This window comes from Capsaspora owczarzaki (assembly GCF_000151315.2).
Source record: "Capsaspora owczarzaki ATCC 30864 unplaced genomic scaffold supercont2.9, whole genome shotgun sequence".
Lineage (NCBI taxonomy): Eukaryota > Filasterea > Ministeriida > Capsasporidae > Capsaspora > Capsaspora owczarzaki.
The window spans coordinates 88,173-114,035 of record NW_011887300.1 but is presented as its reverse complement, the minus strand read 5'-3'; the positions used below and the strand labels follow the sequence as shown (position 1 = coordinate 114,035).

The following is a 25,863-nucleotide window of genomic DNA, read 5'->3' as shown; positions in this document are numbered from 1 at the left end:
GGGCAGAGAAGGAGAGAATGAGACTGGACTATCATATCAGTGAGAATCACATAAGAACAAGAACTACGAAACCACTGGGTGGAGAAGAGATTTGTTGTTACAAAAAGCAAGTACAAAAAAACAAAAAAAAAAAAAACGAGAACAAAGATTTGACAGCGCTAACTCAATGTACAGACAAGTCAGACAATCAGAAGATGGCCGACGTGTGTTCGATTTCACTTTTCACAATGGGAGGGAAGTGCCTTTTCACTCGACTCGACAACTTCGGATGGCAGCGACAAACGCGTCGATCAGCGTTGGCCACGCCTCAGACTCGTCAAACCCGGTGCAGTCCGAGTCGGTCGTACTGAGGGCAAAATCCAGAAACTGGGCCCAGCAGTCTTTCGAAATGCCTCGGACGGGTGGTGTGCGCACCGGAGCAGGGTCTGGATGCTTGAAGGACGACGCTGCTGCATCGGGATTGTCCTCGGTGACAGTGTCGGTCTCGGAAACGCAGCCAGAAGTGTCTCCTGCCAGCATGGAACTGGAATCCGACGACTCATCGGAGGAACCAGTGACTCTGCGCTCCAGAGCGGCCATGGCATCGGAGCTGCTGTGCAAGTCAAAGCCCATCAGATATGCAATCCACCGCGGAAATACGGCCATCGACTCGCGCTTGCCCGTGAAAACGAGCCACCACAGCGCGAGGGCAACGTTGATATCAAGTGTGCGGGCCCCGCGCTCCGAGTCCACGCCAAAGTTGAACGTAAACATGTAGAGGCTGCGGAAGGCAGAGCTGTGAACGTCGGCCGTCTCGTCCACGAGCGTTGGGAGCAAGGTTTGGAGAGTCGCAATCGTTTCAACACCAAGCGCAGACAGACCGTCGACAAACTGCGAGCGGGTGATGCGCGATAGGGTGGTGGCCCGGAGCTTCCACGCGAGCCAAATCACGCGAAAATCCGTCGGGGATAGACCCAAATCACTGCAAAGCAGCTCTGCGCCTGCATCGGTGATGAGAGTCGGATTGTCGGGATCGGAATAGCTCTCAAACAGCTTGCCAAGCTTGGAGGATGCGGACAGTGTCGATGTGGAGACTGAGGATGCCTGCGAGGCGAGTGACAGCGACGAGCCACTCGACGACAAGCTCGACAAGGATGTGATGCTTGCCTTGCGCCGAGTGAGTCGGGCGAAAAACCCGAGCGGAGCTGGAGGAAATGGTGTGGCTACCTTTGCAACTGTCTGCGACTGGCGGTCTGACGGATTTGCGCATCTACTTGTTCCAGGAACGTCGTCGGAGCCTTCCCGCAGCGTGTCTGAGAAGTCCAGTTTTGAACCAGTTTTGGCGGTTGCAAGCTGCTTGACACTCCCGCGCGCGTGCTTGCTCATTCGCCGGAGCGTCCGCTTCAGGATGCTTGGACGTGAGCCGTGTGGCAGTGCATCTGCAGCCTCGCACGGCGACGACCCCGGTGCCTCGGCAGCAGCGACGGTCTTGATTGGCGCAGTGCCAAAAACCTCAGCCGCGCCGCCGCGAGAATGCCACTCTACATGCGCTGGGTCTGCGCAGCCCTCGCAGAAGCGCGCATGTTCGACACTCGTGTCCAACGCACTGTTTCCCGCAGCGGAAGGTCGGTGGTGGTGGTGCATCTGGTGAAGATGATGACCTGCACCTTGCGGCAAGACAAAAATAGCTTGGCCGCCGCACTCGTGGCTGGCAAGGACGGCCTGCCCGCAATGCGCCACGGAACCCGCCGGATCTTGGATGGCCAGGTGAGAGGTGCACACGGCAACCAGTGTATGCGAATGGCAGTGGCCGAGCGACGCGCAGGACGAAGCTACAGCCGCGGAAGGAGTGGTCGTGGTGCTGAACGTCACCGCCGAGCAAACTCCGATCGCGCCGTGCTCGACACTGCCGCCGCCGAGTGGCTTCCCGGGCAGCTCACACGGGTCGTGGGGTGTGCCTGCGCCAGTCCCGGGCAGCGGCCGCGCGTCCGACCCGGCCGTTGTCTGCTTGAGCCGCTTTAGCAGTGACGGCATCAAAACAACAAAACCCAAAAGTAACGCAAATAAATCCAAAAAAAAAAAAAAAAAAAAACTGAAACGAGGTTATTTTAAGCAGATTTGACGACCTGAACGCAGTCAGAATTCAGAGTGTTTTGTTTTTTGCTTTTTTTGAAATCAACACTATTTTTTGATTGTTTCGAATCCGTTCTAACAAAAAAAAACCAAAAACACTCGAAACAAAAGGTTTTTTTTTTTTTCAAACTGCAGCCACAAATTGAAACAAACCAAACGAAAAGGCTTAGTAATCGTAGTGAACGGCAAGGTGGGCATGTCGGCGCTCCGCGGGGGCACCGAGGAAGGTGCGAACAGAAGCGGCAACCTGGTCGCCAGTGAAGCCAAACTTGGCAAAGACGTCCTTGACGGGGCCGCTGGCGCCGAACGAGCGCATGCCGATGGAGAAGTGCGAGTAGCGAGTCCAGCCGGTGACGCCGGAGGCCTCGACGGACACGACGGTGACACCGGGGGTGAGAACCTCGCAGCGGTAGGCAGCGGGCTGTTGATCAAACAGGTCGAGGGAAGGCGCCGAGACGATGCGGGCCTTGATGCCCTCGTTGGCCAGAGTACGGGCAGCCTCAACCGCGATCGAGACCTCAGAGCCGGTGGCGATGAGAATCACGTCGTGGTTGGCCTGGTCTTGGAGGACGTAGGCGCCAAGGGCAACCTTCTCTGCGCTCGAGCCCTCGAGGTGGGGCACGGCGTGGCGAGTAAAGCAGAGAACAGCCGGGCCGTGCTTGCGCTCGATGGCAACAACGTAAGAGCCGACCGTCTCGTTACCGTCGGCGGGGCGGAGGGTGACCATGTCGGGGCAGGCGCGTGACAGAGGCAGCATCTCGATGGGCTGGTGAGTGGGACCATCCTCGCCGAGGCCGATCGAGTCGTGGGTCATGACGTAGAGCACGCGGAAGTGCGAGAGGGCCGAGAGGCGGGCCGCGGGCCAGCAGTAGCTCAAAAAGTTAAAGAAGGTGGCCACGTAAGGAATGTACATGCCGTAAGCAGCAATGCCGTTGCCGATGGCGCCCATGGCATGCTCGCGAACGCCAAAGCGAATGTAGCGGCCTTCGGGGGTGGCCTTTTGGAAGTCGTGCGAGCACTTGAGCTCGGTGAGGTTGGAAGGGGCAAGATCGGCCGAGCCACCGACAATCTCGGGGAGGTTGTTGGCGAGGACGTTGAGCACGTCGCTGTGCAGCTGGCGGGTGGCGACTGCCTTGTCCTTGGGGGTGAAGGTGGGGAGACCCTTCTTCCAGTCGGCGGGGAGCTCGTTGTTGGCACGGCGCTCAAACTCGGCGGCGAGGGCGGGGTGGGCGGCGCGGTAGGCGTCAAACTGGGCGCGCCAGTCAGCCTCGAGCTGCTGGCCCTGAGCAGCGATCTGGCCGTAGTGAGCGGCAACCTCGGCGGGGACGACAAAGGACTGGGCGGGGTCAAAGCCGAGACGGGTCTTGGCGGCAGCGAGGTCCTTGTCGCCGAGAGGGGCGCCGTGGACCTTCTCAGTGCCCTCCTTCTCACTGCCGTAGCCGATGGTGGTGCGGGCGAGGATGAGCGAGGGGCGGTCGGTGACCTTCTTGGCCGACTCGATGGCAGCACGGAGGGCGACAATGTCGTCATCGGCGTCGCTGACGTGGATGGTGTGCCAGCCGTATGCCTCAAAGCGCTTGGCAACGTCTTCGGTGAAGGCGAGCTCGGTCTCACCGTCGATCGAGATCTTGTTGTCGTCGTAGATGGCAATGAGGTTGCCAAGGCCAAGGTGGCCGGCGAGCGAGGCAGCCTCGCCCGAGATGCCCTCCATGTGGCAGCCGTCGCCGAGGATGACGTAGGTGTGGTTGTTGATCAGCTCAAAGCCGGGGCGGTTGAACTCGGCAGCGAGGTGGGTCTGGGCGATGGCAAGGCCAACAGCGTTGGCAATGCCCTGGCCGAGGGGGCCAGTGGTGACTTCGACACCAGGAGTGTGAGTGTTTTCGGGGTGGCCGGGGGTGCTGCGAGAAGAAGAAGAGGAAGAAGAAGAAGAAGAAGGATCGGGTGGAGGCAAAAGAGTCAGATGGCAGCACAACACTTTTTGAAACAAAACGGCTGAAAATGCCAGAAAAAAGCACTCACATTGAGCCGATCTGACGGAAGTGCTTGAGATCCTCGAGGGTGACCTGGTAGCCGGCGAGGTGGAGCATGGAGTATTGGAGAGCGCATGCATGGCCGTTGGAGAGGACAAAGCGATCGCGGTTGATCCAGGCAGGGTTGGTGGGGTTGTAGCGCATAAACTCGGCCCAGAGGAGGTGAGCGGTGGGGGCAAGACCCATGGGGGCGCCAGGGTGGCCCGAGTTGGCACGCTGCACGGTATCAGCGGCAAGGGTGCGGATTGTGTTGATGCAGCGCCACTCGAGGTCGCTGCCACTGTGATGCAAAGTGAGTGTCGGTGAGTGTTTTGGTTCCTATCGCCTCCTCCAAATCCACCAACAACGCTCAAGATGGATGCATGCGTCGAGTAGAGTTGCCCTACGAGCGAGTGCGTGCGCGCTTGGCGACGTGCGTATCAGTGTGCTCGATCGAGTGCGACATTGGCGATTTGTTTGCTGTTCTGTTTACTGCTGTTGCGTCTGTGGCACACAAGTCAAGCAAAGTAAAGCAACGTGAGATCGAACGTCGCAGCGTTGAGTTTGAATGAGTGCAGCGGACCAATGATAGAAAACGCAGCAACGGGTTGTTGTTTGAGATACTTTGGAAAAAGTGGAGTGATTTGAAAAAAAAAAAACAAGAACGAAGGAAAAACTCAACAAAACGAAAACGCAATGTCAAGTCAAGGAAAGCAAAGTCAAAGAGTCAAAGAGTCAAGAGTCAAAGAGAGTGAGAAACCGTTTGAGAGTAAGATTGAGAAGAGTGAAGCGAGTGTGACAGAGTCAAGTGAGGTAAAGCGAGGGAAAGCGACGAACTGTGGATGACGAATTGGATGGCGATCAACAATGATGCGATCACGGATGATGATGGGGAAAGTGTGCAGCAGCACATCTGTTTCTTCCCCCCTGGAAGTCAGCACTATATCCACGAGAGGAACAGATGGTGGGGATTGAGTGTGACGAAGTGTGGACTCGACGCGTGATGTGGAAGAGAGCGAGAGAGAGAGAGAGCGAGAGCGAGATCAATGGTGAATCAATAGTGAAGCTTCAACCCGTCGGATGCGACAAGAACAAAAGTGTGATCAGAATGAGTGAGTGAGAGAGGAACAGAACGAGAGAGAGAGAGAGAGAGAGAGAGAGAGAGAGCCAGCCACCCAATCTGCGTCCCCCCAACCTCAATGCCCCACAGTCACAGAGCAAGCGAGTCGAAAACGAAAAGAGCGGCGAGATCTCGAAATCGTGATCAGCATCGCTCGTCCCACTTCCCACCGCCGACGCTGTGCGTTCTTGCAGCAGGAGACGCGGATCTTCGAGACCACGCAATGCGGATCTGGAGCACAACGCCAAGCCAGCAAATGAAGAAGAAGAAGGAAGAAGAGGAAGGAGAGGTCCACAGCGCCATTTCCCACGTGCGCTCCCTTCTCACTTCATTCCCCTTCATCGCTCGTCACTCATCGCTCAATCCAGTCCCACTCGCGACCCGCTGCATAAAACACTGCTTTGATCTTAATCGCTTGTTGTCATTTGTGCGAGTGGAAAACGCACAAAAGCGAAAAGCGAAACAAATAAAAACAAAACGAATAGCGAAATTGGGACAGTTGTCAAACCTGGACACAAAAGAGAGACTGGCACTCATTCTCAGAGCGCAAAATAAGTGCAAAATGGGATTGAGCAGAGATGTGCACTGCAATCATCTCAAGCGCGAGGGAAAGCCTTGTGAATGGGGATTGTGGCATTTCGAGGTTCGGCAAAGTGCGGGAGACAAAAAAAAGGGGGGGTGACTTTGCACTCGTCGGTGATTGACTCGGACGGATGCAATGGCCGAGGCAGTTCCTGGATTATCTAGTAAATATGATAGTTGCTACTTATTTGTGCAGGAGAGCGAGTGGAAGTCAAAGGAACATTGACCGATTGGTCTGGTCCTTGAGCGTTGGATTCGCAGCACAATCTTCCCGGCACAGAATGGCGCTGGGTGTTTCCCGCCGTGATGACAATCAAAACAAACTGTCTTGTAATTGTATCACTGGTCGACTCTGGTGTTGGGTCAGAATTTGAGCTGGCGACCGGTACTGGCATGTCAATGCATGATTGTTCAGTTGCTGGTCTGAAATTTTGCAAAATTTGCCATCGGTACCAGCCGAAAATCAGCAAATCCCCTTTTCAGCACTTTTATGCAACGCAACTGACAAACACGAACATCTGCACCCCTTATTCAAGGCGAGTCGGTGGAAAGTCGCACTCAGGACGGGACTAGAAACATGTTGGTTTGCGGCCTTTGGATTCGCTTGATCCCACAACTCCAAGCCCCGGGCACATGGACAAACGTGATATCGCCACTCAGTCATGGTACCATCACACATACACATACACACTTGCCCGGACGCGACCACACCAAATCTTTTCGAATTCCGAAGATCAGCGAATCAACATGCTGCCTCGATCTTTACTGCACCCATGTACTATGGTCGGAATAGACCTCTCCAAAGGTTGAGCGGGGTGCTAACCATGCATACTTTATTGACAGACATTCAGCAGTTAGTTGGCCGGGCAAACCAAGGACACTCGCAAACGGCGTTCATCGAAAATCGAGTTCCATGCTTCAGCCAAGAGCCGCGTCTTTACAGCAGATGAGCATCCAGATGGTTGAGGTGCTGGGGCAGTCGATGTTGCTGTAGGTGCAGACGTTGCCGGTGCGGTGGGACACGGAAGGTTTGCAGGATCCAGCGTAAGTGTGTCGGTATAACCAGCAGGGCGAGCTTCCAGGTTGAAAACGGCAACGAGCCGCAGTTGAGGTTCGCTGGACGGCACATCTTCGGTGCGAGTGGCTGGCTTGGAAGCATCATCCGACCATCTCGCAAACTTGTACACTTGGCCAGCGCCTGGACTGGACGGTTGGTCTTGGTTGTCTGGAGCGCTGATGCTCGTCGGTGCATTGCGCATGAGCTGCTTGCGACAGGGAGTGATGCAGACGGTCGATCCAACAATCATCTTGAGGCCTGAGGGAACGGAATCCACCTCCAAAAATCCAGTCAACGGCAGATACTCGAGCTGCTGTGCGACGGTCAAGGGAGTCGAGCCACCTTGCGGAATGGAGGCTGCCAGCTGGAAGGTCAACCAAGCAGGGTACTCGTGCGCAGGTGCAGACACTGTCCCACTTGTCACGCCGGGCAAGCTGACGTACGGGTGCGTGTGGCAGTTGACTGGACTGGGTGCGCGCGTGCCGTCGGGCAAGCATTCGCCGGGGATGCTGGGGCAGTGCTGGATCGTGACAGTCCAGGTGAGCTGCAAAGCTGGCACGACCTCGCCTCGAATGGTTTCGGTGACGCGGCCGCTGAAGGGGATGTTGGTTCCAGGCACAAAGAGCGCCGTCATGGCATTCGGGGCATCAATCGTCACTTGGTAGTTCACTCCAGCCGAAATGGACAGACCGTAAATGTTGGTGAGACCCTGAGGATCCGTGACACGAACGCGAGTAATGTACGAGCCGGCTGTGCTGAAAGTTCGGGTGCGAGTCGAGGCGTGGCCGTTGGCATCCTGGAATCCTTGCCCATAATCCCAATCGTACACGAGAGCATCGCCGTCAGGGTCGGAGCTGCTTTGTGCATCGAATGTTACTACAAATGGAACAGTGGCGGAGGTGGTGCCAGGAGACGCCGTCAGCCTTGCGATCGGAGGCTGGTTTGCTCCGTTGCTGAAGGACACCCGCTTAATGTACCCGCCAAAGATCGAGATCCAGTAGAGCGCACCGTCTGGACCAAAGACAAGATCGCACACACCGCTGGCGGATGAGCGGAAGGGCTCAATGCTCGTAGCGCTCGGCTTTCCGTCCGCGCCAGCTTTGAAGGTGAAGATGACTGTCGTGAAAAGCGCAAAAGTGGATGCCAAAACGAGGTCAGTGTGGACGCGAGCAGCATAGCACACCTCATCGCAATGCTTGCCTTCGCGAGAAAAATCAGCCACAAACAAGGCGCCGTTAAACCGGGTCGGAAACTTGGAGCCGCGGTTGACGGCAACGCCAGTGACGGAGCTGCCCAGCGTGGGATCAGTCGGCACTCCGGCAAAGTTGCGGTCATTGTGCTTGTAGCTGTAGAATGGTTTGTGGTGCGCAGCTGCTCCAGCATTGTACAAGGCGGTGCAGAGCTGTCCTCTGAGGGCTTGATAGCTCGGTTGGACGTTGCTGCCTTCGTAGCACCTGATGCATGCAGCCACCAGTTAGGTCTGTACCGAGACACCTCTGCTAACTGCACACGAAGCGCAAGCACACTTACGGCCACCCGAGGTTTGGGACTTTGGCATCGAGCGTTCCGGCGCGGATGACGTTCACCTCTGCACGACCATGTGAACATTGAACTCGATTAGAGTCAAGTTGATACACCAAAGACGTTCTCGTCATCAGTGCGTACCTTCCCAATCGGCCCAGCCAACGTCGCCAATCCAGATGTCGTTGGACACCTTGTCAATGGTTGCGCGAAAGCCGTTGCGGATGCCAATGGCAGCAATGCGAGGGTCGTACCCTGCCATGTTTCGGGCTGGGTTTTGTGGCCACGCGGCACCCGTCATTGGATCGAGACGCAACAGGTGACCAGTGAGAATGCTGGTGATTTGCGACTTGAATGCGCCGCCATACTGCGTTCCAGCGGGAAGGCGAGACTGGCAAGTGTCGCGCTCGTTCTGACCGTAATCGACAAAGTCAAAATGGGCAGAGTCGCCGACCAGCACATGCAGCGCACCCTCAGGGCCAAAGAACATGTCGCCAGTGTGATGAGAAGGGCTGGTCGAGCACCAATCGTTAATCAGATTGACTTCTTCGACCAGTTCCGGCACAGACAGGTCAAACTTGAGTCGTGCCAGCACAGCACTGGATTGCTCGAACGGCGATTCGATTCGAGGAGCACGGTGCAATGAATGTGAGATTCAAGTTCAACAAATGAAGCGCAGTGAGCAAAATATCGCGGCGGGAGTTGTCACGGGAAACTCTGCAATGTTGGTTACCTGCCCTCGCAAAGCACGTCGTAGTCGCACTGGTCGGAATAGAGGGGCGGAGGGCTCCCGAGTTTGTTGTCAGCAGAGTAGAGCACGTACAGGTAGGGCTGCGCAGGCCACGCAGGATGATGCACAATGCTTTGCAATCCACGATCCCTAAAGAGAGTCGATGTCATGTGATGTATCCAATATCGAGTTAATGACATGAGTCACCGATGCATAGCAAGATGAACGCCCGAGCCAGATTCCATCGGTGACAAGCTGGGTGGATTTGGAACCCGCTGCGTACTTTGCGAGGATTGTTGGTTTTGTTTTTTTGGGCACTTCAGTCACCCACTTCTTCCTGCTTTGTTGGCGCCCCCACCCAATCACACTCTTCTTGGCAGTGTGTCAAGTGGTCGACATCTCCAGCGATAGATGTCCATCCGGTCACCCCACCGGGTGTTTGCCTCCTCACGAGACCATGGAAAATTAGGATGTGGACAGCCAAGTTCCTCACTCCTCCCACGCTTCCTAGCATTCTCATTCCCTGCGGCAGCACAAGGCGACACGATGCAGCATGCAGCAACAGTGGCAACACACAGCACCAAAGACAACTTACCACCAATTGAAGACTTTGGTGCGCAGGTCTGCAATCACCAAACCGGGGTTGGAAGGATCCGTGATGGCGGTCGGCCAGTACCGGATTCTGCCACCCTTTTCGGCGAGCCAGACAGATCCATCCGGCGCAAAGACCAGCTTGACAGGCTCCGTGATATCCTGGACATAGGTCGCCTCTTGAAAACCGTCCTCAGGAATGACTTGAGCTGTCACGGCGACGACAAGGCAAAGCCCCAACGCGCAGAGTAGAACAAGCCGTGCGTTCATTCAGAGAGTACAAAACGAGTAAAAGAAACAAGAATGAAAGCAGCCAAAAACGGTGCTGTCAAAGTTGTCATACAGTTGAAGAATCCAACTCGATTGGATCCGACGTGTTGAAGTCGCCATTTCGGACATGCTTCGAGTAGAGGAGTTCTGCCTGGACAAACCGAGTTCTCCGTACGTAGAGCACAACATAAGCTGGACTTTTCTGGTCTCGTTCAAGCTCAGTCTAGTCATTCCCCCCCCCCCCAACAATGCCAAACGCGTTCTTGGAGGCCGTTCGCCGCGCTCGCTCGCTGGCCAACAAGACTGCGCTCGTGAGTCGCAAACCCCCTCTCCTTGCCAACCCAACTCACACGCCTTTGCCCCCCGTTATCAGTGCATCGTCAACACCGAAGCATGGCTTTGGCTAGCGATGGCGGCTTCGCAACAGGAGAGCGGGACGAAGCGAGAGTGAGAGCGAGATTGAGAGAGATCTCCGATTCGGAACCTGCGCCTACCCGACCCGCTCAACCAACCTCCGTGCAGTTGCACGTCAATCTGCATGTCGAATCATCTGCAATGCCAATGCCAATGAGTTTGCGCTCACTATTTTTTGATGCATCCGTGGGTACTTGTTTCTCAATGGGCTGCTCGTTCAGATTATCGGCGATGAGAGCGTCACTTACGCGCAGCTGTACCGCCGCATCCGAGCCGTCGTTGCGCTGCTTCGCTCGAGCGGGATCAAGCCAGGCGACCGCGTTCTCGCGACGGTTGCGCTGTCGTTCGACTTTTACGCAGTCGCGCTGGCGTGCATGTGCCACGGCGCCATCCTCGTTGTCATTGACCCAGAAATCGGGCTCAAGCGCGTCAATCACTGCATTGCGGCCGTCCAGCCAGCGGCGTGGATTCGAATGAAGGGATCGTACTGGTACCTCAGAGTGCTCCTCCCGGCAATCAACTCGATTCCAAGGCACCTCGTTCTGTCAGAGAGCTACTTGCAGGCCGGTGGCGTCCCGACGACCAGCAGCGCTGCTCTGCTGGCAGACGGCGCAGTCAAGGAGTCGGAGGATTCGAACAAGCGCTCTTCCGGCCGCGCGAATGCCGATGCGGCCAAGCGTTCGAACAGCGCAGATGCAGACAACGATCTGGCAACCACTCCCGCGACGCCAGGCCGCGTTCTGCGCAGCACAGCCTCAGGGCGCTCCAAGGCTCAGTCTGCAGCCCAAGCTCAGACACCTCAAGCAGCAGTGCCGTCCTCCTCCTCCTCCTCCTCCTCCTCCTCCTCCTCCTCCGATATTGGATGGGAAGGAATCACCGAGTCCGACGTCTGCTCGGATGTCGAGTACGCGCTCGTCACCTTCACAACGGGCAGCACGGGCAATCCCAAGCCGCTCTTCCGCCGCCACTCATTCCTGTCGCTCCAGTCCAAAGCCATCAGCGAGTGCTACGATAAGTGGATGAAGTCGGGCTCGGAGGTTCGCAGCGAGCAGGACGAGATTGTCTTCACCAACCTCAACATCTTTGCCTTGCATTTTCTGCTGACGGGCGGCACCTGTCTGCTTCAGCCCACCGTGAGCCCCACCAGCCCTGCCGTGTCGGTCGGTCGCATGGCGTTGCATCGCTGCACGCTGGCTGCTGGATCTCCAGCCGTCATGGAGGCGCTGGCGCGATTCTGCGTCAAATCCAACGTCAAGCTGCCCGTGCGCAAGATTGTCGTCGGCGGCGCCCCCGTCTATCGCGAGACGCTTGATGTTTTGATGCAGGTATGGAAGGCTTAGATGCCTGTTGATTGCAGGAGATGCAGTGTTTTCGGTGTGTTTTTTGTTCCACCTTTGTCGCTCATTTGACAACTTGGCGGATTGCAGGCTGTGCCCAGTCGACAAGTCATTGTCGTCTACGGCAGTACAGAGGCCGAGCCCATTTCGCTTGCGCATGCCGCGCTCAAGCAGATTGTCGAGACGCCCAACGCAATCGGCCATTGCGTCGGTTTGCCGTTTGTTCCGTGAGTACTCGAAACGTGAAAGTTGACTTTCCCAACCAGCCCTCGTCCAAAGGCTAACAGTAGTTATGGTGATGTTCCAGAAATGGAGTGGCCGTCATTCGCTCTTCCGACGGCGATCTACACACCGAGACCTTGGCTTCGCTGCGTCTCAAGACTGGTGAAATTGGCGAGATTGTCGTGGCTGGCTGGCAGGTATGTTTTGCTCTTGGCTGCCCTTTCCTAACGGCCTGGCGTTGAAAGCGCATTTATCTCAATTTGACTTGAACTCTTGCTCTGGAGCATAGGTCAACACCGAAGAAGTCACCGATGCTCGTCTGGTGTACGACGGCTCGCAAAAGTGGCTGCGCACGGGCGACGCTGGTTACCTCGACCGCGATGGCAATGTGAGTCTTCCCGTTGCTGGAGAGCGGCGGCTTGCATCATTGGCGTCCAACTTGCTGACCTTTTCTTTGTGTTTGTTTGGTTTTTCTCTCCTCAGCTGTGGCTGACAGGCCGACTGTCTTGGCGCGTTGTTCGTGGCGATAAGACCTATTGGTCTATCGATGTGGAGCAAAGCATTCTGCAACGATTTTCTCCAGTCGTGACGTTCGCCGCCTATCTCACTCACAAAAACAAGTACGATCCGAGTTGATGCTGGTTGCATATCGGCTAGTTTGTGCTCACTGGTCGATTGTTTTTGCTTGAATGCCACAACCCAGAGCCCACCTCTTTGTCGAAGTCCCGCAAGGAATCGATAAGGCCACCTCCAACGGCATTTATCGATACATTGTCGATTCTGGTGAGCGTTTTGCCGCTTGTTTTTTCCGTGCTCGTGGACAAACTTCCGAATCTGACTTTTGTTCTATTTGTTCTTTGATCTCTGTACGCTAGGCATCCCGGTTGATCGGTTTGTCATCAAGCGCAAGATTCAGCGCGACAAGCGCCATGCGTCGAAGGCCGACACGGCTGCGCTCTTCCAATCCCAGCTACGAACCAACCAGCTTCGCATTTTGCTCGCGTTGGCCATCTCTGTTTTCATTTATTGGTATCTGTTGCAAGTATGGGTGTAGTTGATTTCCTGTCTCAGTACAATGCAAGTGCTTCGGTTGTTTTGAATCATTCTTTTGTTGCTTGTGGGCGATTATTCACCATGTTTTTGCGAGTGATGTACAATAGCGGTTTGTTCGTGTTCCGATTTGCAACTGCGGTTCTGATATGCAACTGCGGTTTGCTCGTTTTGCTGGTTGCGCAGTCTCTTTTTAATCGTTAAATTTTCTTGGTTGCTTTAGTTTCGCTTTTCCATACCTTTTTTTTTTTTTTTTTTTTCGTATCCAATTGCAACAATGATGCATCGGTACAAACACTTGTTTGCGGTCATCCTGCTGGTTGCCGTGCTGTCGATTCCCGCGGCGCATTCTGCATGCTTCCCGGCTTCCGAGCGACGTAAGAATCTACACAATGCCACCCGCCATTCCGCGTTGCCAGGGTGCGTCATGGATGAGCTGAAGCGGCGGAGGCGAGAGAATGAATCAACGCTGCTTCGACCCGTTCGTTCCCATCGACCACTCCTACCACTTCACCCCCTCCCTTCTTCCACCCAGCAACTTTTGTCTCTCACACACAAGCCCCACACGCACCCACACATACCCGGCATGAGCACACTTCCTTTGCCTTCTCCACTGTCAAAAAAACACCGCTTGAAACGCCTTTTTTTCTCTGCCCAATTCGACATTCGCAGACCGGATAAACACAAGCGAAGTGAAACTTGTTGTTTCTGAGTCACGTTCGTCTGGCGTTTTGTCGCCTGGGACGCGCTGCCGTTCTCCGCCATCGCACAGCCCAGCATGGCGTTCGACTACCTCCGTTTTATTGTTGTTGTGGCTTGTTGGCAAGCACCACACTGTGAAAGGCGGATGAGATGATTACACTCATGCGCTCGAGTGTATTTTTGGCATTGGCATTTTGTTTTGCGTCCGCTTTTTTTTTAATCTGGATTTTGTTTTTATTTCATTTTGCGGTGTTTATTTAAGCAGCGGGGAGGGCTGTTGATTGCCAGGATACGGCGGATTTTGCATGGAGATGCGGTTGGCAGAACAGTTTGATAGACTTGACTTTGGGGAGGAGGAGGGACGGAGGAAGGAGGACGGAAATGGCGGGTTGCGCGGGTGGAAGAGAGAGGGTGGTGGGAGGGGAGTGTTCCAACTGCCGTTCGCCGAAACGCGAATAGCGCACCGCACACACTTACAGTCGAGTCGGAACCAAATCAAGCGGGGGGGGGGGGAACACTACTGTGGTGAGCTTGAAGTACATTCGGAGACAAAGACAGAGACAGAGACAGAGAGCGCTTAGGAAATAAGCCGGGGACGGGTCCCCAATTCCGTTGGCAAGTGCGAGTTGTTGACAGCAACCAGAATTCGCACAAAAAACAAAACTCACGTTGCCAAAGAAATGGAAGAAATGGGCGACGTGACGGACGTTTGGTGCTCAGTTTGAACTCGAATTGCGCGTGTGTTTTGCAGGAGCGCTCCGCACAGACCTCGAGCCCATCCGTCTGGCGTACGGCAGCTGGGACGGCGCCATTGTCGACAACATCCTGGCCACCATCCTGCTTGAGGTGCGGAAATACAAAAGTTTGTTGCGCGTTTGAGCGGATTTTTGTTGTTGTTGTTGTTGTTTTGTAGTTGTTTTTTAGTTGTTTTGTTGTTGTTGTTCTTTTTTAATTGCTCCGAGATGCAAATGGAAATTGCGCTGCGACTAATAACAACGACATACACTCATTCCATAGGAGAAATTGGGCATTCCGGCGGAAATCATCGACCTCGCGGGCATTTCGGACGAGAACGTCATTGAAAAGCTGGGCCTTGGCGAGGTCGACGCCTACATGGAGTTGTGGGGCCTTGATGATGTGCTGGACGACTACATTGCTCTCAAAACCGTGCAAAACCGTAAGCGATACTGGTGATTGAATTTTAAAGGTGTTGCTGATTCCCTAACTTGGTATTTTTTTCGTTTCCTGCTTCTTTTTCCGCAGTTGGGCCTCTTGGCTTTGTTGCTCGCTTGGGTTGGTACATCCCCGACTATGTGGCCAATATTAGCCGCTCCATGACCAGCTACGACGCGTACTAGTAAGTGGTCTCCGAACTGCTGCACAACATGCTTGATGCTAGTAAGTGGTCTCCGAACTGCTGCACAACATGCTGCCCCACGGCCTGCTCACTGTTTAAATGCTCGCTGTTTGAATGCTGCTGCGCACTCAGCTTTGCCGAAACGGTCGAAATCTTCCAGCGAGAAACCATCAACTCGTCGGCCACGACGGGTGACACGCTGACGTCGTTGAGCGTGGCCGATTCCGTCGATGACACCCTGAACAGCGACGTGTGCAACCCAAGCAATGGATCTGCAACGCTGCAGGACTGTCACGACGCCCTCTCCGCCCTGGTGGAGCAGGTGCGCGAAACCTACCGCCTGCAAGAAAACAACACTCAGCTCATCACCTTCTGGACGCCTCCGCCGTACTGGTTGCCGCTGGACGAGACCATTATTCGGAATCTTGGCCTCCCGTTCAACGCGACTGTCATTCCCATGCTTCCCGAAGAAGCCGACGACGTCGAGTCTGCGATTGTGCGCAATATTCACGAGGCGTACGCCGCCCGCAAGCCCTTCATTACGTACTTTTACAAGCCCCACTCCATCTTCTCGTCCATTTCTGGGGTTGGGCTTCGTCGAGTTACGCTCCCCGAGTACACTGAAGTGTGCGCGACTTGTAAGCTCTTTCGATATTGTGTTTATTTTGCTGTTTTTCACGTTGAATTGTACTCACCCTGCTGCTACTTGCAAACCACTTCTCTCCCTGCTCCCTTGCCGCGTTTAGTGGGCGACGGATACAACTGCGACTACCCCGCAGAAGTTGTCAAGAAGGTGGCCTGGGCGGGCTTGAAACAAAAAAACTCGGTCGCCTATTCGTTCGTCAGCCAGTTCTCGTACACAGAGTACGCGCAGCAGGACATTGTTGCTGCGTCGGTTTACCAGAACAAGACCTTGGAAGAGGCCACGTGCGCGTGGTTGTTGAACAATCGGGCGGTTTGGGAGAGCCTGTTGCCCGACCCAGACTCGCTCGTCACCCCAACAGAAACCGCCCCAGCTGCCCGCATCACCATGTTCACTCTCGCCGGCCTTATTGTGCTGATTTGCTTGATTATGGGGCTGATGACTTGGCATTTCCGCCGCATCCGCATCATTCAGTCGGCCAGCCCCACATACCTGCTGCTCATCTTGTTTGGCGCTGTCATGTCCATGCTCTGGATCTTCCTCGACTACTCGGACGACCCAAGCACCGCCCAGTGCACGGCGCGTGTCTGGATGCGCCACCTGGGCTTTAGCATCATGTTCTCGGCGCTCTTCCTCAAGACATACCGAATTGCGCGCGTGTTCAAGGCGACCGTCACCAAGTCTTCACCTCTGAATGACCGTCGCCTGTTCTACCACTTTTTGCAGATGAACGCGGTCGTCATCCTCATTCTCATCATCTGGACTGTCGTGAATCCCCCGCACGCCGAGCAGCTCATCTCTGGCAACGAAAGCTACTTGGTGTGCAACATTAACTGGTGGGACAATGCCATGTACATCCTGGAGGTTGTTGCTCTCGGAGGCCTTGCCGTGGTTTGCTTCAGCGTCCGCAAGGCGCCCTCGGCGTTCAACGAATCCAAGTTTATTGCCCTGTCTGTCTACAACTGGCTTGTGGTGGCGGTTATCTTGCAAATCATCCTGCGTGCCACAAAGGGCAACGCCACCTTCTTTTTCATTATCGAATCGCTCGAGGTCTTGCTGACAGTCCCGATCATTGTCGGTCTGCTGTTGGTGCCCAAGCTCTACCTGACCCTGAAAGGAAAGGGCGGTGAGGTGAGCACGAGCAGCTACCGCGCCAACTCCACCCCTCGTCAGCACAACCACACCCCGTCTGGCGAGCCCTCGTCGGCCAAGCAGAGGAGGGACATTGAAATGTCTTCTGGCAACGGATCCGATACTGCTGGCGAGCAAAACAACAGCCCGAAGCGCAGCAGTTCCATCGAACCTGCGCCGGCTCCCAGCAGCAAAGCCGATCTGAAGGAGATGAATGCGCTGCGTACTGAAAATGCCCGCTTGCTCAAGGAGACGGAAGCAATGCGCCTTCAACTCATGCGCATGAACAATCCCCACGCATCGTCATGAGCGTTGTTTCCGAGCGTATCTGATTTCGCTTTGTAGTCGTTATGAATCGTTTTCCCCCCAAGATTTTTCGTTGTTGTTGATTGAACGTTTCGTCGTTTTCTTGAACTGTTTCGGCTCTGAATGCTTTTTGTTATTTTCTGCATGCTTTTAGCTGAATTTTGTGTTGTCCTGATTTTGTGTTGTCCTGAGTTTTTTGCTGATTTTGTGTTTGTCCTGATTTTTGCCCTGATTTTTGCATTACAATTACCCTGCCCCCAAATACGACCATCTGCATCAGTGTTGCTTTGTTCGATTCACTCTTTGTTTTTTGCTTCCTTGTTCTGTTCTGCGGAACAATGAACGCACGGCATGTGCTCGTTTGTGCGCTGGCACTCTGTCTTGTCGCCGCAGTGACAGCTCAGCTCATCCCTCAGGACGGTTTTCAAGAGGCAACCTACGTCCAGGATATCACAGAGCCTATCAAGCTGGTCTTTGCGCCAGATGGATCGGTGTGGCTTGCCGAAAAGGGTGGCCGAATCCGATATTGGCCGACTGGCATCACCGACCCTTCCAACCACGGTTTGGTGATTGCAGACCTGCGCACCAAAGTCTTCAACTGGTGGTGAGTTGTCTTTGGTGCTGTGTGCTCGTTGATGCTCGACCTGGCCGGAACATGCGGGGTGACAGTGAGAGGGTGGAATGCACGGCTTATTTCTTGAAACATCCAATTTCTCAGCCCGTGACGCATGCACAGTTGTATGACACTGTGCCCGGGATGCAGTGCATGGAAGGTCTATTGCACGGTGTGCCAAGTCGAGTAGGGGTTGGGGTGGGCTCGCACATTCAGCAGGAGGAAAGCGAAGGTGAACAAGCCGGGTGGATGTTGACACCTCGCGTCGGCTGCGTTTTTGTTTGGTTGTTCTCTCTAAATGCTGGCACCCGAAAACAACAAATGCTTGCTAAAGCTCGCTTGTGCGTTCATTTTGCTAAACCTCTCATCATCTCGCGACTGTATTGCAACCACACTAGGGATCGTGGTCTTCTCAGCATCGTGCACCATCCTGCGTGGCCTGCGCAGCCCTACCTGTACGTGCTCTACTCTGCTGACAACAAGCTTGGGAGCCCTCCGCCTCGTTATTCCGACCAGTGCGACTACGACTTGCTTTGCGAGGGCAGGTAAGATACTACAGAGTTTCCGATGACAACTCTGCTGCACTACTTTGCTCACATCTGCAATCCAATGTTCTGCTCGAATCAAATCTCTGCTTGAACCCTAACGACACTCGCCCGTACCAAATCAAGTGCTGTGCTGGCACGCCTCAAGTTCGACCTGGCAGTGCCCAGGCTCGTCGAAGAAGTCAATCTGATCAGCGATTGGTGCTCGACCAGCCCTTCTCATCACACTGGCGACATGTTCTTTGGCCCTGAGGGTGCACTGCATGTGCTAGTCGGCGACTCTGCCCATTTTGACTTTGTCGATTACGGTCAGAATGAGCGGGACACTTGCCAGTCTCGCCTTCCCGCTGGAACGCAGTATGGCGGCGCATTCAAGTCGCAAATCACCAGCATTCTCACTGGTCACCTGTTGCGTCTCGATCCAATGACGGGTGCCGCGTGGCCACAAAACCCAGCCCGAAACATGGCAGGGTACGACCCTCGCATTGCTGCCATTGGCATCCGCAACGGCTTTCGCGCAACCATTGACAAGGTGTCCAACGACATCTGGATTGGCGACGTTGGCTGGGCCGATTGGGAAGGTACGCACTGATGACGAGAACGTCTTTGGTGTATCAACGTGACTCTAATCGAGTGCAATGTTCATATGGTCGTGCAGAGGTGAACGTCATCCGCGCTGGAACGCTCGATGCCAGAGTCCCAAACCTCGGGTGGCCGTAAGTGTGCTTGCGCTTCGTGTGCAGTTAGCAGAGGTGTCTCGGTACAGACCTAACTGGTGGCTGCATGCATCAGGTGCTACGAAGGCAGCAACGTCCAACCGAGCTATCAAGCCCTCAGAGGACAGCTCTGCACCGCCTTGTACAATGCTGGAGCAGCTGCGCACCACAAACCATTCTACAGCTACAAGCACAATGACCGCAACTTTGCCGGAGTGCCGACTGATCCCACGCTGGGCAGCTCCGTCACTGGCGTTGCCGTCAACCGCGGCTCCAAGTTTCCGACCCGGTTTAACGGCGCCTTGTTTGTGGCTGACTTTTCTCGCGAAGGCAAGCATTGCGGCGAAGTGTGCTATGCTGCTCGCGTCCACTGACTTCACTATCCACTTTTGCACTTTTTGGCGACAGTCATTTTCACCTTCAAAGCTGGCGCGGACGGAAAGCCGAGCGCTACGAGCATTGAGCCCTTCCGCTCATCTGCCAGCGGTGTGTGCGATCTTGTCTTTGGTCCAGACGGTGCGCTCTACTGGATCTCGATCTTTGGCGGGTACATTAAGCGGGTGTCCTTCAGCAACGGAGCAAACCAGCCTCCGATCGCAAGGCTGACGGCGTCTCCTGGCACCACCTCCGCCACTGTTCCATTTGTGGTGACGTTCGACGCACGAAGCAGCTCCGACCCTGACGGCGATGCTCTCGTGTACGATTGGGATTATGGGCAAGGATTCCAGGATGCCAACGGCCACGCCTCGACTCGCACCCGAACTTTCAGCACGGCAGGCTCGTACATTACTCGCGTTCGTGTCACGGATCCTCAGGGTCTCACCAACATTTATGGCCTGTCCATTTCGGCTGGAGTGAACTACCAAGTGACGATTGACGCCCCGAACGCCATGACGGCGCTCTTTGTGCCTGGAACCAACATCCCCTTCAGCGGCCGCGTCACCGAAACCATTCGAGGCGAGGTCGTGCCAGCTTCGCAGCTCACCTGGACTGTCACGATCCAGCACTGCCCCAGCATCCCCGGCGAATGCTTGCCCGACGGCACGCGCGCCCCTAGTCCAGTCAACTGCCACACGCACCCGTACGTCAGCTTGCCCGGCGTGGCAAGTGGGACAGTGTCTGCACCTGCGCACGAGTACCCTGCTTGGTTGACCTTCCAGCTGGCAGCCTCCATTCCTCAAGGTGGCTCGACTCCCTTGACCGTCGCACAGCAGCTCGAGTATCTACCGTTGACTGGATTTTTGGAGGTGGATTCCGTTCCCTCAGGCCTCAAGATGATTGTGGGATCGACCGTCTGCATCACTCCCTGTCGCAAGCAGCTCATGCGCAATGCACCGACGAGCATCAGCGCCCCAGACAACCAAGACCAGCCGTCCAGTCCAGGCGCTGGCCAAGTGTACAAGTTTGCGAGATGGTCGGATGACGCATCCAAGCCAGCCACTCGCACCGAGGGTGTGCCTTCCAACCAACCCCAGCTTCGACTCGTTGCCGTCTTCAACTTGAGTGCTCGCCCGGCTGGCTATACCGACACACTTGCTCTGGATCCTGCAAACCTCCCGTGCCCCAATGCACCGACTTCGTCTCCTCCAGCACCTCAGCCATCTGGATGCTCATCTGCCGTGGAGAACCAGCTCGTGATTGACGCATTCAATTCTGGTGGCCTGACCACGAACGGCCTTGGCATGTACACCGATACAGACGGCACGATGGTGACCTTTACCAAATCTGGTGGCAAGCTGACCCTGGGCACCAAGGCGGACGGTAGCTCGTACTGGTACTCTCTCTTGTCGTCTGCCACAACCTGCCTTGACGCCACTCAATACGACTACCTGTCCCTGGTTGTGACGGCTCCGACCAACACGCGCGTCACGATCGAGCTGCAGGCCAAGGATGCTGGCTGCCAAACGTTCACGGCAACGCTTGCCACTGTCGCCTTACAGCAGTATGCTGCCTCGCCCTTTGATGGGACGGCCAAGACTGTCAACATTCCGCTATCCGCGTTCACGGGCGTTCCGCAGGCCAGACTGCATGCAATTACATTGTCCGCCTTTTTGCCCAACGCGGTCTCGGTCCAGCTCGACGATATTCGCCTGGTCAAGTTTGCAGACTGCAGCAGCCCAAGCTCTACGCGGTATGCCGCGCCCACCAGTTCCGCGACGCCCGTGGTGGTGCAGCCCACTGGCTCCTGTTCGACCACGGAACTTGTTGTGGACGATTTCGCCAATGCCGCAATCACGATCAATACCCTGGGCTTTTTGACCAGCGACGATGGCAGCATGACCCAGTTCACCCAAACAGGAGGCAAGCTGAGCATGACCAGCTCGGCCGCTGGGGCCTCGTACTGGTACTCGTTGCTCTCCACAGCAACAACGTGCTTGGATGTCAGCACGTACAACTCGCTGGCATTGCGAGTGAAAGCGCCTGCAGGGACTACCATGATCCTCGAGCTGCAGGTCAAGAATGTTGGCTGCACCGCCTATGCCGGATCCACTGCCAGAGTTGCGCTTCAGTCGTACGCAGAAACTCCCTTTGACGGCACTGAAAAGCAAGTGACCATTCCCTTCAGCGCATTCCAGACCGTCTCGATGGCCCGCGTGCATGCCATTGCCATCACTGACATTACACCGAATCCGGTCTCGTTCACCTTTGACGACATCAAGTTTGTCAAGACTTCCAACTGTGCTTCGCCAAGCTCGAAGCCTGGTGTCCCGCCAAGCAGCTCCGCCACCCCTATTGTGGCCGCAAGCACCAGTTCCAGAGTTTCCGCAAGCACCAGTTCCCGAGTTTCCGCAAGCACCAGTTCCAGAGTTCCCGCAAGTAGCACTGCAGTCGCTCCCGCAAGCAGCACTGCAAGTGGTCCTGGTGGCAGCTGCACGGCCGCGCCAGTGGTGGTTGACAACTTTAACGATGCCACCATCACCGTGAACACGCTTGGACATCTCACGAGCGACGATGGCTCCATGGCCCAGTTTGCCATCTCTGGCGGAGCACTGAACCTTGTCGGCAAAGCGAGTGGCGGCTCGTACTGGTACTCGTTGCTCGGAGGAACGGGAGGCGGAACGTGTTTCTCTGCCGCCTCGCACAACGCGCTTCAACTCGACATTAAAGCACCCGCTGGTGCGCAAGTGACGCTGGTGATTCAGATGCGGAATGCAGCTTGTTCCGCATTTGCAACCCAAGTGACTGTTCCGCTGCAACCATTGTCACTTTCAATGGAGCGATGCAAACGGCCACCATCCGGTTTGCCAGCCTGCCCGCTGCGACCTTCCTCCCTGCGCGTCTCCACGCCCTCGCTCTTGAGATTGTGTCTCCTGCCACCGCTGCCATTACGCTGGACAACATTCGCTTTGTGTGTGTTTGAAGCGTGTGGGTTTTTCGCATTGCGATGCATGCATTTCCCAGTTTTTTTTGTTCTTTGTTTGAGATTGCTTTTTTTTTTTTTTGCCTTTTTTCGAATTCTTGTTTGCTGAGTGTGGTTTTCTTGTTTGTTGGTGGTGGTTTTATGTTCGTGTCTTTCACCTAATTTGGTTGATTCGAATCTAGATCAAATCTCGTTTAAATTTTTCTTAGTCTTTTTTTTTTTTTTTTCTTTTACAATCACAATGCAGCTTCTTTCTTTGCTCCTCGCGCTCGTCGCGATGCCCATGCTGGTAACAACCGCGCTTAAAGCCCCCCTTCCTTGTCAACCTTGTTTCCTTTCTACTCTCCTTGCCTCCGCCGCTCTCCCTTCTTGATAAGCGGAGGGTGGGGAGGGGAAAGCAATGGGTGACCCCCTTGTGTATTTCTTTCGCCTTTTTCGACCCTCTTCTCTCTCTCTCTCTATCTCTTCTTCTGCGTCCGCCGCTGCTGCCATCTGTCTCACTTGTCTCACTTGCTTGTCTGGCTTATTAGGTGTCTGCGTACGACTCCTGCGGCGCTGGCTACTACTGCTGTAAGCGACCCATTGTGTTGTGTTTTTTTTTTTTTGTTTTTTGACGGGTCTTTTTCTCGTTTCTCTCTTTGTTCGCTGCGTCTTTCCGCTCCGCTCCTCTGGTTGCTCGCAATGAAGCGTGGCTCATGAAGTGCAAAAGCGACAACAGCACGACAGCGGACGACGAACAACAAGAACAAGAACAAAAAAAAGAAAAAAAAAAAAGACCGAAAAATGCTTATTTTTCAAACAAAACTCGCTTTTTTTTCTTCTATTTTATTCCCTTTCGTTTCGCTTTCGTCAACAACAAACTTGTTCTGCGCAAGTCGAACATCAACAACAAAGCGCTGCTCTGAGTATCAACGGCAGAAAGGCAGAAAGGCGAAGGCGCAGCGGTTTTTGAATCGCGCACATTTTGTGCCATTTGCTCAATGCTAAAAGTGTTTTTGATCGAACACCAACAACCACGAGCACGAGCACGAGCTCTGCTCTGCGGCTGTCTCGCAAACCAACGAGCGAACAATGAGATAGAGAGAGATGGGGTGAGGGGGTGGAATTGAGTGTGGCAAAGTGACGCGGTGACGTGCTTTTGCTGCGTCTGCGGAGGTTTAGGCGAATGCAACGTCACACCCCATTAGCCCCACCCCCTCGACCCGAGTCGACTCGGAGCAGTACCTACTCACTCGTTGGTCACAGTGTGAGGCGTGAGGCGTGAGGCGTGAGGCGTGAGGCGTGAGGCGTGAGGTTGGAAAGTCTAATGTCATCTCGTTCTCTCGCTCTCCCTTCGCTTTGCTCTCCCTTCGCTTCTGACGTCACAGCATGTCATCTTCTCCAATTGCACTCTGACTCTCGTGTCACACTCACTTTGAATGATGTCCCTTTTTTTGACTTTTTCTATCCTGTTAGCGTCGCCGTACTACTGCTGCTCCCCTTACCCTTACTCGGTAAAGAATTCTGGCTGCAAATCGCATTGGTTTCTTTTATTGTTCATTGCCTTGCTCACATCCTTTGTCTTTGTCTGTTTTGCACAGTGCTGCACCTCTGTGTAAGAACCGCTGCTGCTCCAGCATGATTCAACTTCTTGTTGTATCTCGAGCACACTCGGATTGGTTTGTTGAGAAAAATCGTTTGTTGGCTCACTTCCTCGTTTGTTTCTCTTTTTGCTCTGTTCGCTTGACTCGACTTTTGCATCTTCTTTTCGACTCTCTCCGTAGCGCGTAAGTTCTCATCGAGTCACTGTTGAACGAAACCCGGAAGCGGCGGTGGTGCAAAACCTAACACTTTTGTTTGCTGGTGTTCTTCTGGACAAACAGTGGCCTCTGGTACTTCTGGGTGGCTATGGTGGTTGGCGTTGCCATCTTTGCCTGCTTTATCATCTGCGTTGTCCGCCGTCGCCGCGCTTCCTACATCGCCACGACCTATGTTGCCCCCGTTCAGCAGCCCGCTGGCACCGTTGTCACCACCTCCACCGCTTATCCGGCTCAGGGTGGCTACCCGCCGCAGGGTTACCCGCCGCAGGGCTACCAGCAAGGCTACCCGCCCCAGCAAGGCTACCCTCCCCAGCAAGGCTACCCTCCCCAGCAAGGCTACCCGCCGCAGGGTGGCTACCCGCCGCAGCAGGGCACCTACCCCCCTCAGAACTACTACGGCACTCCCGCTCCCCCGTCGTACGAGGCCGAGCTTGCCAAGTCCTCTGCTCCCCAGTAAAGCTAGTCTTTCTGTGTTCCGGTTTCTGAGGAATTGGATCTTGCCGCTTTGTTGATGTGCATTTTCGCAGTAGACTTCTTTTTTGTTTTAGGCTGCGAACAATTGCGTGTTCTTTGCATCGTTGTGCACAAAGTAGCCTCAACAATACAGCGCATGGTCTGATTTTCATTCGTGCGCTTTCGTGCTGCAAATTCTTCGGCAAAAAAAGTTGTGTGGTTGCCCAAAGCTTCCGAAAAAACATGCAAAAGTCTTGTACTACAGTATCTTATTATTGTTCAATATTCTTTTTACATGGACGACAGCTGGGGATGCAGGAATAGTGGCAACTGCGAGGCCAAGAACGGTTGCTGGAGCGTTTCCAATGGCCGCATTGCGTCTACGACCGCTTGCGAGATGGGTGCCGCAGCCAGGGTATTGCCAGAACCTTGAGCATTGCCCTGGCCTTGTTTTGCGACTGAGCTGGGCTTGGGTACGCGCGACATTGGTCGGGATGCGGCCTGCAGAGTAGACGAAGCAGAAGTTGATGAAGCGGCTTCTCCCAGCTGCTGCTCCACTGCGCGCGCAATGACTGCCGCGGGCGATCGGCCTGGCTGGCTCGTCGCATTGTGCACCGATGCACCGTCTGGCGATGCGGCCGCGGCAGCATCGAGCCTTGCCTGCGTCACCAGCGTTCCCGGCGCAAAGTAGTTCCCGCTCCCGACGCGGCATCCGCGCTGCACGACGCACTTGGCGCCAAAGATGTTGCCCGAGCCGATCGAGACGGCTTCGACGCGGCAGTCTGGCTCAAAGATGTTGCCCGCGCCGACGGTGACGGTGACGTTGCCACTGGACGAGTACGACTGGGATTGAGACTGGGATTGGGACTGGGATTGAGACGGGGACTCTGGTGCCACCGCGCGGATGACGGCACGCTCGCTCACAATGTTGCCAGAGCCAAACACAATGGTGCAGCCGTCGTCCGCGGTGATCTGGGCTGCGGGCTGCACGACGCAACCCGGGCCGACGACCACCTGGCCCTTCACCAGCGCCTCGACGCACACGAACGCAGTCGGATCAAACGACATGCTCAAAGTGAGTGTGTGTGGGTGGGTGGATGAGTGGTGGTGATTAGGAATTGAGAAAAGTTTAGTGAACTCAATCCTATGAAGATTTTGTTCAAGGATGATCGAAACAAACAAAAAGATAGTCGAAAACGAACAAAATCAAAGCAAAAGACTG

The 25,863-nt window shown here is 54.9% G+C and overlaps 8 protein-coding genes across 8 annotated transcripts; 4 read left to right on the top strand and 4 right to left on the bottom strand.

Moving 5' to 3' along the window:
* Positions 1-75: 75 nt before the first annotated feature.
* On the bottom strand, positions 76-2,048 carry CAOG_05420 (Dcun1d3 protein). The gene has a single exon (XM_004346043.2). It carries the CDS (start codon positions 2,011-2,013, stop codon positions 247-249), a length of 1,767 nt encoding a protein of 588 aa, XP_004346093.2. The 5' UTR covers positions 2,014-2,048; the 3' UTR covers positions 76-246.
* An 82-nt stretch (positions 2,049-2,130) lies between these two features.
* On the bottom strand, positions 2,131-4,628 carry CAOG_05419 (transketolase). Its single transcript, XM_004346042.2, has 3 exons — positions 4,529-4,628; positions 4,132-4,422; positions 2,131-4,010 (listed from the first exon to the last, which is right to left on the bottom strand). The coding sequence occupies exons 1-3, from the start codon at positions 4,585-4,587 to the stop codon at positions 2,279-2,281; spliced, it is 2,082 nt and encodes a 693-aa protein (XP_004346092.2). The 5' UTR covers positions 4,588-4,628; the 3' UTR covers positions 2,131-2,278.
* Positions 4,629-6,606: 1,978 nt separating this feature from the next.
* On the bottom strand, positions 6,607-10,011 carry CAOG_05418 (hypothetical protein). Its single transcript, XM_004346041.2, has 6 exons — positions 9,727-10,011; positions 9,135-9,281; positions 8,546-9,000; positions 8,411-8,468; positions 8,081-8,334; positions 6,607-7,996 (listed from the first exon to the last, which is right to left on the bottom strand). The coding sequence occupies exons 1-6, from the start codon at positions 9,990-9,992 to the stop codon at positions 6,678-6,680; spliced, it is 2,499 nt and encodes an 832-aa protein (XP_004346091.2). The 5' UTR covers positions 9,993-10,011; the 3' UTR covers positions 6,607-6,677.
* Positions 10,012-10,235: 224 nt separating this feature from the next.
* On the top strand, positions 10,236-13,098 carry CAOG_05417 (hypothetical protein). The gene is made up of 8 exons (XM_004346040.2): positions 10,236-10,303; positions 10,628-11,731; positions 11,834-11,970; positions 12,051-12,162; positions 12,255-12,353; positions 12,449-12,585; positions 12,669-12,748; positions 12,841-13,098. Exons 1-8 carry the CDS (start codon positions 10,241-10,243, stop codon positions 13,017-13,019), a joined length of 1,911 nt encoding a protein of 636 aa, XP_004346090.1. The 5' UTR covers positions 10,236-10,240; the 3' UTR covers positions 13,020-13,098.
* Positions 13,099-13,292: 194 nt separating this feature from the next.
* On the top strand, positions 13,293-17,157 carry CAOG_05416 (hypothetical protein; the record flags this gene model as incomplete). Its single annotated transcript, XM_004346039.2, has 6 exons — positions 13,293-13,392; positions 14,469-14,563; positions 14,735-14,894; positions 14,981-15,074; positions 15,207-15,712; positions 15,821-17,157. 6 exons carry the CDS (start codon positions 13,293-13,295, stop codon positions 17,155-17,157), a joined length of 2,292 nt encoding a protein of 763 aa, XP_004346089.2.
* Positions 17,158-17,448: 291 nt separating this feature from the next.
* CAOG_05415 (hypothetical protein) lies at positions 17,449-22,389 on the top strand (the record flags this gene model as incomplete). Its single annotated transcript, XM_004346038.2, has 7 exons — positions 17,449-17,758; positions 18,166-18,312; positions 18,439-18,893; positions 18,971-19,028; positions 19,105-19,358; positions 19,437-22,145; positions 22,247-22,389. The coding sequence occupies exons 1-7, from the start codon at positions 17,493-17,495 to the stop codon at positions 22,387-22,389; spliced, it is 4,032 nt and encodes a 1,343-aa protein (XP_004346088.2). The 5' UTR covers positions 17,449-17,492.
* A 200-nt stretch (positions 22,390-22,589) lies between these two features.
* On the top strand, positions 22,590-24,807 carry CAOG_05414 (hypothetical protein). Its single transcript, XM_004346037.2, has 6 exons — positions 22,590-22,678; positions 22,920-22,959; positions 23,845-23,882; positions 23,970-23,983; positions 24,153-24,155; positions 24,252-24,807. The coding sequence occupies exons 1-6, from the start codon at positions 22,631-22,633 to the stop codon at positions 24,643-24,645; spliced, it is 537 nt and encodes a 178-aa protein (XP_004346087.2). The 5' UTR covers positions 22,590-22,630; the 3' UTR covers positions 24,646-24,807.
* Positions 24,808-24,893: 86 nt separating this feature from the next.
* CAOG_05413 (hypothetical protein) lies at positions 24,894-25,848 on the bottom strand. The gene has a single exon (XM_004346036.2). It carries the CDS (start codon positions 25,707-25,709, stop codon positions 24,933-24,935), a length of 777 nt encoding a protein of 258 aa, XP_004346086.1. The 5' UTR covers positions 25,710-25,848; the 3' UTR covers positions 24,894-24,932.
* Between the last annotated feature and the right edge of the window lie 15 nt (positions 25,849-25,863).

Bases quoted from the DNA above. Each gene is read 5' to 3' on its own strand.
- CAOG_05418 (XM_004346041.2), bottom strand. From the start codon at position 9,992: ATGAACGCACGGCTTGTTCTACTCTGCGCGTTGGGGCTTTGCCTTGTC. The intron at 9,282-9,726 runs GTAAGTTGTCTT...GACTCTCTTTAG, and splicing joins ACCAAAGTCTTCAATTGGTG to GGATCGTGGATTGCAAAGCA. The intron at 8,469-8,545 runs GTACGCACTGAT...ATGGTCGTGCAG, and splicing joins TGGCTGGGCCGATTGGGAAG to AGGTGAACGTCATCCGCGCC.
- CAOG_05413 (XM_004346036.2), bottom strand. From the start codon at position 25,709: ATGTCGTTTGATCCGACTGCGTTCGTGTGCGTCGAGGCGCTGGTGAAG.
- CAOG_05414 (XM_004346037.2), top strand. From the start codon at position 22,631: ATGCAGCTTCTTTCTTTGCTCCTCGCGCTCGTCGCGATGCCCATGCTG. The intron at 22,679-22,919 runs GTAACAACCGCG...CTGGCTTATTAG, and splicing joins TCGTCGCGATGCCCATGCTG to GTGTCTGCGTACGACTCCTG. The intron at 22,960-23,844 runs GTAAGCGACCCA...CTATCCTGTTAG, and splicing joins CGGCGCTGGCTACTACTGCT to CGTCGCCGTACTACTGCTGC.
- CAOG_05417 (XM_004346040.2), top strand. From the start codon at position 10,241: ATGCCAAACGCGTTCTTGGAGGCCGTTCGCCGCGCTCGCTCGCTGGCC. The intron at 12,163-12,254 runs GTATGTTTTGCT...TCTGGAGCATAG, and splicing joins TTGTCGTGGCTGGCTGGCAG to GTCAACACCGAAGAAGTCAC. The intron at 12,586-12,668 runs GTACGATCCGAG...GCCACAACCCAG, and splicing joins TATCTCACTCACAAAAACAA to AGCCCACCTCTTTGTCGAAG.
- CAOG_05420 (XM_004346043.2), bottom strand. From the start codon at position 2,013: ATGCCGTCACTGCTAAAGCGGCTCAAGCAGACAACGGCCGGGTCGGAC.
- CAOG_05419 (XM_004346042.2), bottom strand. From the start codon at position 4,587: ATGTCGCACTCGATCGAGCACACTGATACGCACGTCGCCAAGCGCGCA. The intron at 4,423-4,528 runs GTAGGGCAACTC...TTTGCATCACAG, and splicing joins AAGCGCGCACGCACTCGCTC to TGGCAGCGACCTCGAGTGGC. The intron at 4,011-4,131 runs GTGAGTGCTTTT...TTCTTCTCGCAG, and splicing joins TTCCGTCAGATCGGCTCAAT to CACCCCCGGCCACCCCGAAA.